At 44.0% G+C, this 13876-nt stretch overlaps 1 protein-coding gene across 5 annotated transcripts in view; it reads right to left on the reverse strand.

The window, feature by feature from the left end:
• LOC130203269 (potassium voltage-gated channel subfamily C member 1-like) overlaps window positions 1-13876 on the reverse strand; it is a 50760-nt gene that overhangs the window by 18150 nt on the left and 18734 nt on the right. For all 5 annotated transcript variants that reach the window (XR_008833477.1, XM_056429257.1, XM_056429256.1 and 2 more), the window contains exons 3-4: window positions 2537-3518; window positions 787-981 (exon numbers count right to left, since the gene is read on the reverse strand). Coding sequence is in view for 4 of the 5 variants with exons in the window: in XM_056429257.1 (XP_056285232.1) it covers window positions 787-981; window positions 2537-3518 (1177 nt within the window). In the remaining variant the exon portion in view is untranslated. The remainder of the gene's footprint in view (window positions 1-786; window positions 982-2536; window positions 3519-13876) is intronic.

Here is a 13876-nt window from a genome sequence, read left to right on the forward strand (position 1 = left end):
GCACAAAGGAAAAGAAGAAGAGGGGAAATGAGAGCATGGGTTTGAAGATGGGGCAGAGGGACAGGGAAAATGTGAGGAAGGTTCGGGAGGGAAATCATCACATAAGTAAGGTAAGGGGGGAGGGAGGGAGGAAGAGAGAGAGAGGGGGGGGGAGAGAGAGAGGGGTGCAGGAAAAAAATGTGTGGTCGGAGAGGGAGAGAGAAACAGAGAGGGAGAAACAGAAGTGGCGAGAAGTAAATGAATGCATGGTCAACTGTTTGAGTCCAGAAGACAGAGGAAGACGGAGATCGTTCATGAGCCTGAATGAATGTGACTTTGACTAAACTCCCAGATACCATGGTAAGAAAGAAGAGAAGAGGAGAAGAGGAGAGGAGTAGATGGAAAGAAAAATATGTCTGACAGAAGAAATAAAATATGATGTCAAGCAAAGATGGAAACACAGAAAAATTGAATGTGAAGAGTTGGAAACAGTAGATGCAGAACATAAGAGTGGATATGTGTTTTAACTGCATGACTGTATGTGTGTGTGTGTGTGTGTGTGAGTGTGTTTTGCTGCTAGCTGTGATTGGAGCTGGAGTCGAGGCATCCAAAGTTCATGTGTGCTCTTCCATCCAACCTGTCTTTCCTCAGCGTTTGGATCTGCTGTCATATTTAGACAGGTCTGCATTGGCTGCACAGACGTGTCCACGCTGCATGTTTACAGGACGCTGTGCCTGGCATCTTGTGTGTGGATCTGTTTACGTGTGTGTGCATATTTTTGGCTCTGTCTCCTGGTGTGAAACGTACCTTTCCGCACATTCCCATCTGTGGCACGGAATTCCCTGGTGTTGAGCAGGAAGCAGGCGCGGTCCTGCTGGTAGCGCTCCCGAGTCGGCCCCCGCCCAATAGGGCTCCTCTCGTCTGGGCTCAGCACCTGGTCGATGGTGGGACAGTCCTCGTTCGCCAGGGCGGCCGAAGCCGCGTCGCCGTTCTGCTTAGAGTCTAGGGGAACAGGTGGGATTATGATAAAACTATAGGAAAGACGAGCTTGTGTGTATTATTTATCAAACATGCTAAGATAAGTTTGTATTGTTGATCAACTAGGAGAAATTTTATATGACAATATTTATCTGCAATTTAAGGAACAAATTAGAAAAAGGTTTGCATCCGAAATATACACATTGCTTGCCAATACTGAAAATATATGAAAAATAAACAAAACAATAATTTAGATGAATAGATAGAATGAAAAAAATATATATATTTTTATAAATATATATATATATATATATAGATAGATAGATGGATGAAATATATTTATATATATATATATATATATATAGATAGATAGATAGATAGATAGGTAGATAGATAGAAAGATAGATATATGGATATGTTATAGATAGATAGATAGATAGATAGATAGATAGATGAATAGATAGATAGATAGATGGATAGATGGATAGATAGATAGATAGATGAATAGATAGATAGATAGATAGATAGATGAATAGATAGATAGATAGATTGATAGATAGATAGATAGATGGATAGATGGATAGATAGATAGATAGATAGATGAATAGATGAATAGATAGATAGATAGATGAATAGATAGATAGATAGATGAATAGATAGATAGATAAAGAGATGAATAGATGAATAGATAGATAGATGGATAGATGAATAGATAGAAAGAAAGATAGATAGATAGACAGATAGATAGATGGATAGATGAATAGATAGATAGATAGATGGATAGATGAATAGATAGATAGATAGATAGATAGATGGATAGATAATGTACATACAAGCAGTAGGTCTGAACATTGGTAAACTGCCATTGTCGAGTGGTAAATCTACTTTGGCAATGACGGTTGTCGTGGTTACCCACATGTTCAAGGAGGCTTTGTGGTCGACCGTCGTACAGAGCATTCTTGGAGCTAGTTGTCAAAATGTTGACTAATATTGACACAACCTACAGGAAACCTCTTTAGTCTGGAGGGAAGCCAAGCAGACAAGAAGTAGAAGCACTGATGAAACCAATATTTTCTGGCTCACTGATGACGAAGGCAGTTAAGTAATGCATTAAAGGTGCATTATTGTTTCACGTGTCGGATGCCTGATACATGTGAAGAGGAAACAAAGAGCCAAATTACCTCTCCTCCTGATTTTACTGCTAATGCCGGAGAGAGAATATGTGCAGTCAGGCCAAACTGAGATGCATTAAGCATTTTTAATAGGTAATTGAGTTAATTTTCCTTCCTACTGTTTGTTCTTCACAGACAGATGGGTGCCTTAAGGCAACTGTGGACCTACCAGTTGATCATGAATTACACATAAGTTCTGATGGGCCAGGCGTTTCTCAAGGGTGGATCCAGAATCAACTATGCATCACACTCCTTGATTGGACTCCCACTTCTTCTTTTGGACTTTTTCTAATTCTCCACTGGATTCCTGAAATGCCTACATCTGCAATTATTAAGCTGTCATGTTGCAAAGATAATATTTGTTGACACAATAAAGAGATTTAACATGAAAAAAAAAAAACTCTCACCTCTGTTAATCTCTATCATTTCTTCCTGGGCTAGAGGACAGTCTCCCCCATTGCCACTCGGCCCCATCACTCCACCTAGGACATTTCCCAAGAGCCTTTGCGGTGATGCAGTAGCCATAGCCAGGGTGTCTGGCTTGCAGTAGTTGGGCGACCCTGGTTGGGGTGCTCTGGGAATGTGTTTATTTTTCTTTTTGGGCAGCTTTTGTTTGGCCATGGCCAGAGAGTAGTACATGCCGAAGTTGTTGACAATGACAGGTACAGGCATGGCGATGGTCAGCACACCCGCCAAGGCACACAGAGCACCCACCAGCATCCCTGACCACGTCTCTGGGTACATGTCTCCGTAGCCCAGTGTGGTCATGGTCACGACGGCCCACCAGAATCCAATGGGAATGTTCTTGAAGTTGGTGTGGGCGCTGGCGGTCGGGTCGTCTGGGTCCGCGCCGATTCGTTCGGCGTAGTAGATCATGGTGGCAAAGATGAGGACTCCGAGGGCCAAGAAGATGATAAGCAGGAGGAATTCATTGGTGCTGGCACGCAGGGTGTGGCCCAGGACACGGAGGCCCACAAAGTGGCGGGTCAGCTTGAAGATTCGGAGGATACGGACGAACCGGACGACACGCAGGAACCCCAGGACGTCCTTGGCAGCTTTGGAGGACAGCCCGCTCAGGCCCACCTCCAGATAGAAGGGCAGGATGGCGACGAAGTCGATGATGTTGAGGCTGCTTTTGAAGAATTCGAGCTTGTCTGGGCAGAAGGTGACCCGCAGCAGAACCTCGATGGTGAACCAGATGACGCACACGCCCTCCACGTACGTCAGCCAGCTGTCGGTCACCACCTCGTAGACGATCTCCTCGCGGGTCGTGTTGCCCACCGTGACGTTCTCCGTCCTGTTGAGGATGGTGTTGAAGGCCTCGTGCGTCTCCATGCAGAAGGTGGAGATGGAGATGAGGATGAAGAACAGGGAGCCGAATGCCACGTACTGGAAGAAAGAAAGAAAGAGAAAGCGAGTGGAAAGAGTCAGTTGCAAATCAAGAAATACAGCGAGTTAAAGAGAACATAGAAAGGCGTAAAGGGAAACCTCAAGACAACAGGAGAGAAATGCAACAGGAGTTTATCTTCTATCAGATGACTTCTCGCTCTGTAATGTGCATCTAAATTGAAATCTTTGAATCTAAATGTATTTGTTTTCCTTTTAATTGAAAAACCAACAAAGGCAACTATGTCACAGATAAATGGCCTGACTGTATTTCTTTACTCTATGGAAAATGATTTCTCCCTGCTTTATTTATAGTTTTGTTACTGTGGTATTGTTTGTGTTTCTTTATTTGTATATGTGTTTTTTTGTTTTTTTACTTCTCTTTATACATAGAATCTGAAACACTGAAATATGTGTATGTGAGATTCTGAACACTAATAAAATATAAATTTAAAAAAAGAAATCTGCAATAAGCAATAACTATGTAAACGTGAATCAATAATTATATAACTGAGTAATAAAAAAATAAAAATTTGAATAAAAATTAAAAAATGAAAACCAACAAAGACCTGTTTTGTGACAGACCAGTCGAGATGCCCGAGGATAACCTTGGCACAGTTTGACCCGTTGTGATCAAAGTATAATCACACTCATTAGGCCGGATCAAATCGTATCTGACAGTCCTAAATGATTGTGATGAACAATGAAGCCAGAACATAGACGCGCTGTCAGAATCACGTCACATCATGTGCCATCAGGAAAGTATGACTTACAGAGATTCTAAATGCATCACATTATTAATCGTACCAAACATTAAATATTAAAAGGGTCGTATTATTTGAATATGATCCTCCTCCTCCGAATAGTTGAATAACTGAAAACAGGAAAACAATTAATAATACAGTTTCAAATTCAAAAGATTTTCTTGGCATTTGACTCCCTCAACATTGTGGCGTGTCCTTTCTTCACGACAATGACTTACGGCTAAATGTTTGCTTGTTTACTTCCCAAACTTTGTCCTGAGCAGAAAGAAAACGATAAGCCGTTGAATTCTCAGTGAGTTTATGTTTCAGTGGCTTTTTCGTTTTGCTCAAGTTTAACCTTCTGAGCATTGAATATCTGTGTGATCTACATGTGTCTCTATCTCACGTGTATTATTCTACTGTCACCCACTCCGTCGTCACTGAACGAGCGACAGCAGCTTGATAGCACCGGTGTGCTGCTGCACAATCGTTCCCCTTCGCAGGTCAATTCCTACAAGCCCTGCAGTGTATTTATAGACGCAGTATACTTTGAGCTTTATCAAATAAATAATAAAACAGACATGGCCTGAAGAGTGAAAGAGAAAGGTAATTCATATTTGAGTGGCGCCCATATACAGTATATAAGAAGCCTGAGTGCCTCCAGTGGCTTGCGCGCGTCAACGTGTATTTTGGACATTATGCCTTTATGTAATATAAAGAGCAACATACTTATAAGAGGAAGACTTATCACTAAACAAATAGAGGAAAACAGTTTCCGTTACTTTTCTTAAAAGGTCTCGTTTCTTTCTCCCGAAATTGGATGACAGTCTACACATATTTCCTCTAAGTGCCTTCATGACAGAAATACACAAAGCAGGACACTTAAGACTCTGAGCCACGATGTTCATGGAGATTAGCTGACGAGTGTTTAGCCAAAGTGAATTTCCAGGGAAGTCAGCCGTGTCAATGTTCAATCTGGGATGTTAAGTTGTTGTTTGGGGTCGAATTGTTTTTCAATCAAATTCAAAACCCATCGACTATCGGCCTGATGACATGTGAGGCTGAGGGGGGGAGGGACGATGTTTACTGTTTACATGACAGTCACATGATTCCAGAATCATCAGAGCAATGTTCTACCTGAGGATATCTTTGCAAAACTTGTGTCGGGATACTTTTACTTTACTTACACTACCGTTCAAAAGTTTGGGGTCATCCAGACAATTTCGTGTCTTCCATGAAAACTCACTTTTTTATCAAATTAATTGAAAATTGAATAGAAAATATAGTCAAGACATTGACAAGGTTAGAAATAATGATTAATATTTGAAGTATTAATTTTGTTCTTCAAACTTCAAGCTCAAAGGAAGGCCAGTTGTATAGTTTATATCACCAGCATAACTGTTTTCAGCTGTGCTAACATAATTGCACAAGGGTTTTCTAATCAGACATTAGTCTTCTAAGGCGATTAGCAAACACAATGTACCATTAGAACACTGGAGTGATAGTTGATGGAAATGGGCCTCTATACACCTCTGGAGATATGTCATTAGAAACCAGACGTTTCACCTAGAATAGTCATTTACCACATTAACAATGTATAGAGTGTATTTATGATTAATGTTATCTTTATTGAAAAAACAGTGCTTTTCTTTGAAAAATAAAGACATTTCTAAGTGACCCCAAACTTTTGAACGGTAGTGTATATATTTGTGTTTTTTCACGCATGGACCGACATCATCTCCCTCTCACCCGTCTGCCTCCTCCTTTGTCTCCACCTGTGTAGCCTACACAGACAATATGATGTCACTGCAGTTTTGACGCTTGTGTACATGGGTTTGTAATCATTGTCTACGGTCCGATGAGTAAATTGAGATTTGAGACTGGAGTTGAATTTGAGAGACGACGCGTTCGCCGGGGGTTGGTTCACAGGCAGACAGTTAACACGCTCATTTAAAATCAATCAAAAGCTAACTCGTCGTCAGACGACAGGTTTCGTCCAATGCGTTCTTCCTCTTCTCCTCTTCTGCTCTTCACAAGGACAATGTGCCTGTATTCAACATGATGGGTCAACACGACTCGGACCAGAACGCTTCTGATGCCAAACTCTTGTCCCGTTGCGTATTTATAGTGATTGTCCCAATTAAATCAACACGTTGTAGTGAAATGGTTTTTTAAGGATCATATCCTTATTCCAAAGTTTGACGGTTTAGGTTATCAGGTTTGTTACAGGTTGTCTGGTTTTCTATATTCTCACAAGCTCCGACCCCGACACTCCCAACCTCTTTTTCTCTCCATCTCTTCTCCCTACTTCTCTTCTCCTCTACTATGTTTCTTACTAGTTTGTGTCTGCCTACTTTCTCAGATTGCTGCAGTCCTCTACCCACGTGTATCATAAAACACACACACACACTCTGCCCCTATACCAGCCGCTCCGACAGAAGCAGAGTAGCACCAGTGGGACCATCTCAGGATGCCCCCGCATTGGCTGGATACCAGAAAACCTTCATATGTGCATATTGCCCTGAAGTTTTATGCAATTTTTTTCTTAACTTTCACACTTAAACTGAGGAGATGAGCAGCACTGGTAGTTGAGATTTGTCATCAGAGTCTGTTTTTTATGCTGCAGTGCTTTTAAGACATGAAGAATGCAATGGTTACAAACCCATGTACACACGTGTCAAAACTGCAGTGACATCATATTGTCTGTGTAGGCTACACAGGTGGAGACAAAGGAGGAGGCAGACGGGTGAGAGGGAGATGATGTCGGTCCATGCGTGAAAAAACAGAAATATATAAGTAAAGTAAAAGTATCCCGACACAAGTTTTGCAAAGATAACCTCAGGTAGAACATTGCTCTGATGATTCTGGAATCATGTGACTGTCATGTAAACAGATTTTTACTCTCTTTGATGTCATCAGTTATAATCTTCCACCGGTTCACCCCACAGAGACAGCGTGACACCCAATGTCACCGATATGCAGGTCTAAGAACGGCTCCAATGTACAACAGATTGCACTTAGCATTGAACACAGCGTGTACCTGTGCTGTTATTCATGTAAACCATGTAGTTAAAATCCACTATTCAACATGTAACAAAGGTAAATTCGGGGTTTCAGTGATGATCCAGTAGTTCAACATGGCAGGGCACAGTGGATTACACATCAAATCAATATTGATCAATCCATCACAGCAGCCAGGCCTTTTTAAATATGCAGCAGCATGTCAAGCACAGACCTGCTGTGTGAGAGAGAAGACCCCCACTGCTTCAGATGCACCTACAGCCACACATCAGGTGAGGATGTGTCTGTGCGTGTGTGTGTGTGCGTGTGTGTGTGTGCGTGCGGATATGACTCACAATGTGAGAGAGACAAACAGCCTATGGGCACAGGAGGTGTGTGTGCACACTTGCCGATCGCAGATAGCGAGTGGTAACTACATGAGCACTGCATTGAGGTGATGGAGAGGGATCGGTGGAGAGACGGAGAGAAAGAAAGAGGTGGAGGAAGATGATAAAAGGAGGAGTAGCAATCTGTCACTTCACACTTATTCATCTCCTGGCACTTTGTGTCTGTTCTCTCCCTCCATCCCTCTCCTCGCTGCAACATGAAGGTATGTGTTTGTTCTGGCCTGGACGACCACGCTGCCGCTCTGCATATATGATTCAGAGGCTCGCTGTCACGTGTTTGCGGCGCCTGATGCGTTGGATCCCCGAGAATAAAGCCACCGTGTGTGACACCTGCAAACGACCTTCAAGGCCCGGTCGTCTCCCTCGCTCTCTAGACTCTGAAATTCGATTTGGAGAGAGCATCAACATAAATTTAAAAGAGCGGGAGTCAGAGATAGAGAGAGAAAGAGAGTGAAGCAAATGAGAAAGAGCCTTTGAGAGAGAGAGTGGGTGGAGAGAGAGAGAGAGAGAGATAACCGTTAAAAAAGGAAGCTGAAGATAGAACCTTGATTGTGTTTCGATGGATGAATCAAGAAGAGAGAGAGTGAAGGAATGGAGGGCGAGGAGATGAAAAGGACGAGCGGCGGCGAGAAGACAATGACGAGAATCCCACCAATCAAGGGGAGTGAGCAGGGTATCGGAGAGTGAAAGTGCAATAAAGAGACAGAGGAGAAGAAAGGAGGAGGTGTTGGGAGAGCGTCGATGGAAGTGATGTAACCAAGGAGAGATTGTTTGTGGCACGACAGGCGTTTCCCTGCATGCACGGCGGCGCGCTCCTTCTTTCACAGGACCGAGCGGCGCTGTGTTTACTGCACCATCCAGCAGAGCTTCATCATTACAGTATTACCACATCCCTGCCTGGCTCTCTGTCACCATGACAACCACTGCGTTAGCCTCTGCTTGCAGGCACCAAGGACAGGACTGAGCCGAATACCGCTCCGAGAGCTGGCGTAGAGGGCTGAATGTCGAGGGGCAAAAGCAGAACCGTGACCATTCAGACCGGCTGCTGATTAATCAATGAAAGATTAAAATACGTGAGGTCGAGGGTGAGCGACCTTGACGGAGATATGACAAATAATATAGGATTTTGCTTTTGTTCCCTGTAATCTGAAGGTGATGTTTGATCGGCATTAGTATGACGAACAGCGCCCGGTAAGAATGTGGAGTCTTTCCAAGAGAGCAAATGGGCTGCAGAGTTAGCGATGAAAAGAAGACGTTGAAGGATGATGGGAAATCTGCACATGAATGAGGCATGAAATATGAACATTCAAAAGACGTGAAATACAGAACGTTCCGTGAAGGGAGACCCGAGCACTGGGGTGGAGGTGGACGAGGTGGTTAATCTATTATTTTAGGGTGAATGGCTTCAGGAATCATCACTCAGACACTTCCAAAATAGCCACTTAGCGTGCAGTGAGAGCGTATCCTAGGTTACAGGAATAGCCTTCACTGTTACCATCATCGTCATCGACACCGTTGTCCTCATCTTCATTATATTCTGAGAAACACTGTGGATTAATTGACAGTTTTGCTTCGGCTGTGATCATAAAAACAATAAATAAATCCTAATACCTAACAGTAACGAGATGCCGAGGGAGAGTTCCTTCAAGGGCCGCGGTGTGTGAGACGGCAAGCGGCAGAACTGAGTGGAGGCGAAGAAAGATCCATTGAATTATAGATCACTTTGGCTTTCAGCCGCTTCTGACTCTTGACCGCGAGGCTTCCTCGTGTGAGCTCAAGTATTCAGACCGTCATTTTGAATTAAGTCCACGAGCTACAGTTCATACCACATGGAAAGCCCTTATACTTTGATTAATCTGAATAATAATTGAGTGAAATGTAAAAAAAAAAAAAGATGAGGAATGACCGTCATCAGTTAATAAATGTAAAGCAGCTACATTTCTTTCTATCAATAGGTGTAGGTGGAAGAGGTTAGATTATAGTGACGAACACACAGGTACGTATCACCTGGTTCACGCTCCCCTCACAGCGGTGCGTTTGGCTGCTCTCGCTCGTCGCCGTGGAGAGCGGAACGCGGAGGAGCCGTGTGCCGGCCGGAGCCGGGTCCTTCCCTCAAGAGACTCGAGCTAAAGAGGGAATATTGGACTTCCATTCATCCGGTGGACACATGATGCTGCTGCACATAACAGCTGCTGGTTGTTATGACCGAGAGGATAAAAATATCACAATAACCGTTTCAGCTGCAGCTGGCTGCACAATGGACGGTCTGCATTCACATGTTAACTTGTGAATGAAAGAGTAGCATTATTCGAAAAACATTTAAAATGTAATGAATGTCTTTTCAAGGTCGAGCTTTCAATTATAATATGATGCTGGATAGTTATGAATATTAACCTCATATTTTAAATATTATATTTTGTTTGTCAAATCTGAATCTGCAATAAAACCAGCAACATTTCACTTTTAGGTAAATGTAGTGCAACATTATGTATAGTACTGTAGTACAGTACAGTTGGGTTGCTTATTACCTTCGCATTGAAAATGCGGAAGGTTATGTTTTGATCGCCGTGTATTTATTTATTTATTTATTTGTATGCGTGTTACTCGCATAACTAAAAAGGTATTAAACCGAATCGCATGAAATTTGGTGGGATGATTGGTTATTATCCGGGGACCATTTGATTAGATTTTGGGATCGATCGGGTCAAATGTCAAGGTCAAGGTCATGAAAAGGTCAAAATCTTCTTTTTACCATTGCACGGTCAATTTTTATCCAATTGGCAACTAATGCCAACATGTTCATAATTCAATGCCCAATCTTGTGATATGCGAAGGTATGCGCTCTACCGAGTGCCCGTTCTCGTTTCCTATGTGCTTTGGGGAAAGTTATTTCAGGGTACAATGAGTAACATTATTCAACACGTATATGTCATTTCATATCTCAACATTACATTAAATCTATAATGTTTGGGACCCTTTAATTGGGGCTCCAGGCCCAGAAAGCCGACCCCGCCCCCCGGTAAAGTCTGCACGTTGTCCTTTTCCCCCTGAAGCTCATCCTGGACACGCATGTTTTCATCCAGCTCTCCGTAAGTGATATGAAATCTGACACATCTTCAAGTTTGAGAAGCTGTTATAAACAAATTGTTGGTATTTTACATGAATAACTTACAACGTATAGATAATCCGTTATTGATCGAGTGATCATGTTCGTGCTATCCCAGTGAAACCTCCTCTCTGAAACATGACGGACGTCGGGGTGGTGGTAGTTCCATCATTGCAGAACAGTCAAGAGTGCGAGGTGCACTGATCTAATAGCTCCTCATCTTATTTAAAAAAGGGGGATCCATGACAGTTTATTATACCGGACTGACAATCGACAGAAAGTAATATAAGAGGAGGTATCAAATAGAAGCTTCCCCTTTTCCTCTCCCAGAAGAACGGCACCATGTCTTGCCTCAAGGGAGATGCGATCGACATGGAGGACACGCGGAGGACGTCGGTATCCGATCCAGGACAGGCCGTTACAGCGGAGCCTTGCTCGGGGTCACCCTGCACCAACACGGGACACTGCGGGATCATGAAGGGCAGGTGGAGGTGAGGGAATGGTTGGGACTAGAAGTAGATGGAGAAGAGGAGGAGGAGGAGGAGGAGGACGCAGCAGGAACCCGTCACGGGATGGTTGCACGTGTTGCATGACTACCTTTGCATTGAAAATGCGGAAGGTTATGTTTTGATCACTGTGTATTTATTTATTTATTTATTTGTATGCGTGTTACTCGCATAACTAAAAAAGTATTGAACTGAATCGCATGAAATTTGGTGGGATGATTGGTTATTATCCGGGGACCATTTGATTAGATTTTGGGATCCATCGGGTCAAAGGTCACAGTCATGAAAAGGTCAAAATCTTCTTTTTACCATAGCGCTGTTAATTTTTATCCAATTGGCTTGCAACTAATGCCAAAATGTTCATAATTCAATGCCCAATCTTGTGATATGCGAAGGTATGCGCTCTACCGAGTGCCCATTCTAGTTTATTTCTTTATTTCTTTATTTCTTTATTCCTTTATTTCTTTATTTCTTTATTTATTTATTTATTTGTATGCGTGTTACTCGCATAACTAAAAGAGTATTAAACCGAATCGCATGAAATTTGGTGGGATGATTGGTTATTATCCCGGGACCATTTGATTAGATTTTGGGATCGATCGGGTCAAAGGTCAAGGTCATGGAAAGGTCCAAATCTTCTTTTTACCATAGCGCGGTCAATTTTTATCTAATTGGCATGCAACTAATGCCAAAATGTTGATAATCCAATGCCTAATCTTGTGATATGCGAAGGTATGCACTCTACCGAGTGCCCATTCTAGTTGTATCTGTGCAAGACATGTGTGTGTGTGTGTGTGTGTGTGTGTGTGTGTGTGTGTGTGTGTGTGTGTGTGTGTGTGTGTGTGTGTGTGTGTGTGTGTGTGTGTGTGTGTGTGTGTGTGTGTGTGTGTGGAAGGCTCATCAAACACCTGAATGCAGGAAGAGATGAAGGAGGAGGAGCCACGGAGGTTGGAAGGAGGCAGCACTGAACTTAGAGTTATAATTAGCTTCTGCTCGAGGTCATCTTATTTTCCGAGTGTTAAAAACACCGACTCTCTGAGGTCAGCGGTCTTGGAAGCGATCCTAGACAAATTGAAATTCCAACACAGACTTCTGTTTGAGACGTTCCCTGAATGACTCAGCTCCTTGACACACTACAGTTGATACGGTAAGCTCTCCCACACACACACACACACACACACACACACACACACACACACACACACAGCACACACACACACACACAGAGCACAGGGCTGTATCTGCTCTCGCCTTCAGGTCCCCTCCATTTAATTTCCTGCAATTATGTGAAACCTTCCTGAAACCAACCGATGGGGCGTGGAGGCGATGCTCTGCACACACGTGTCCGTCGCCTCTCTCCTGCTTTGCGTTCGCTCCGGTCGACGGCAGCCGGCTCTGAGTCCTCGTGACGCAGCCCCTCCCCCTCCTTCTCTGACGATCCTCCTTTTTTTCCTCCCATCCTCACCCCTTTAGTCATCGTTGTGTTGTTGGAGACACACAGCGAAGGTTTCACAAAGCGCTCCCTGTTCGAATATCTGAGATGACCGACTGCCTTCATGCCTCCTCCTCCTCCTCTTCCTCCTCCTCTTTTTCTAAACCCCCTCTGGCCTTTCCCCCTCTGACCTTTCCCCCTCTGACCTTTCTTCCTCTGTCCTTTCCCCCTCTGTCCTTTCCCCCTCTGACCTTTCTTCCTCTGTCCTTTCTCCCTCTGTCCTTTCTCCTTCTGTCCTTTCTCCCTCTGTCCTTTCTCCCTCTGTCCTTTCTCCTTCTGTCCTTTCCCCCTCTGTCCTTTCTCCTTCTGTCCTTTCTCCCTCTGTCCTTTCTCCCTCTGTCCTTTCTCCCTCTGTCCTTTCCCCCTCTGTCCTTTCTCCTTCTGTCCTTTCCCCCTCTGTCCTTTCTCCCTCTGTCCTTTCTCCTTTTGTCCTTTCTTCCTCTGTCCTTTCCCCCTCTGTCCTTTCCCCCTCTGTCCTTTCTTCCTCTGTCCTTTCCCCCTCTGTCCTTTCCCCCTCTGTCCTTTCTCCTTCTGTCCTTTCTCCTTCTGTCCTTTCTCCTTCTGACCTTTCCCCCTCTGTCCTTTCTCCTTCTGTCCTTTCCCCCTCTGTCCTTTCTCCCTCTGTCCTTTCCCCCTCTGTCCTTTCTCCTTCTGTCCTTTCCCCCTCTGTCCTTTCTTCCTCTGTCCTTTCCCCCTCTGTCCTTTCTTCCTCTGTCCTTTCCCCCTCTGTCCTTTCTCCTTCTGTCCTTTCCCCCTCTGTCCTTTCTCCCTCTGTCCTTTCCCCCTCTGTCCTTTCTTCCTCTGTCCTTTCTCCCTCTGTCCTTTCCCCCTCTGTCCTTTCTCCTTCTGACCTTTCCCCCTCTGTCCTTTCTTCCTCTGTCCTTTCTTCCTCTGTCCTTTCCCCCTCTGTCCTTTCTCCTTCTGACCTTTCTCCCTCTGTCCTTTCCCCCTCTGTCCTTTCCCCCTCTGTCCTTTCTTCCTCTGTCCTTTCTCCTTCTGTCCTTTCCCCCTCTGTCCTTTCTTCTTCTGACCTTTCCCCCTATGTCCTTTCCCCCTCTGTCCTTTCTTCCTCTGTCCTTTCTCCTTCTGTCCTTTCCCCCTCTGTCC

The sequence above is a fragment of the Pseudoliparis swirei genome, chromosome 13, assembly GCF_029220125.1.
Source record: "Pseudoliparis swirei isolate HS2019 ecotype Mariana Trench chromosome 13, NWPU_hadal_v1, whole genome shotgun sequence".
Lineage (NCBI taxonomy): Eukaryota > Metazoa > Chordata > Actinopteri > Perciformes > Liparidae > Pseudoliparis > Pseudoliparis swirei.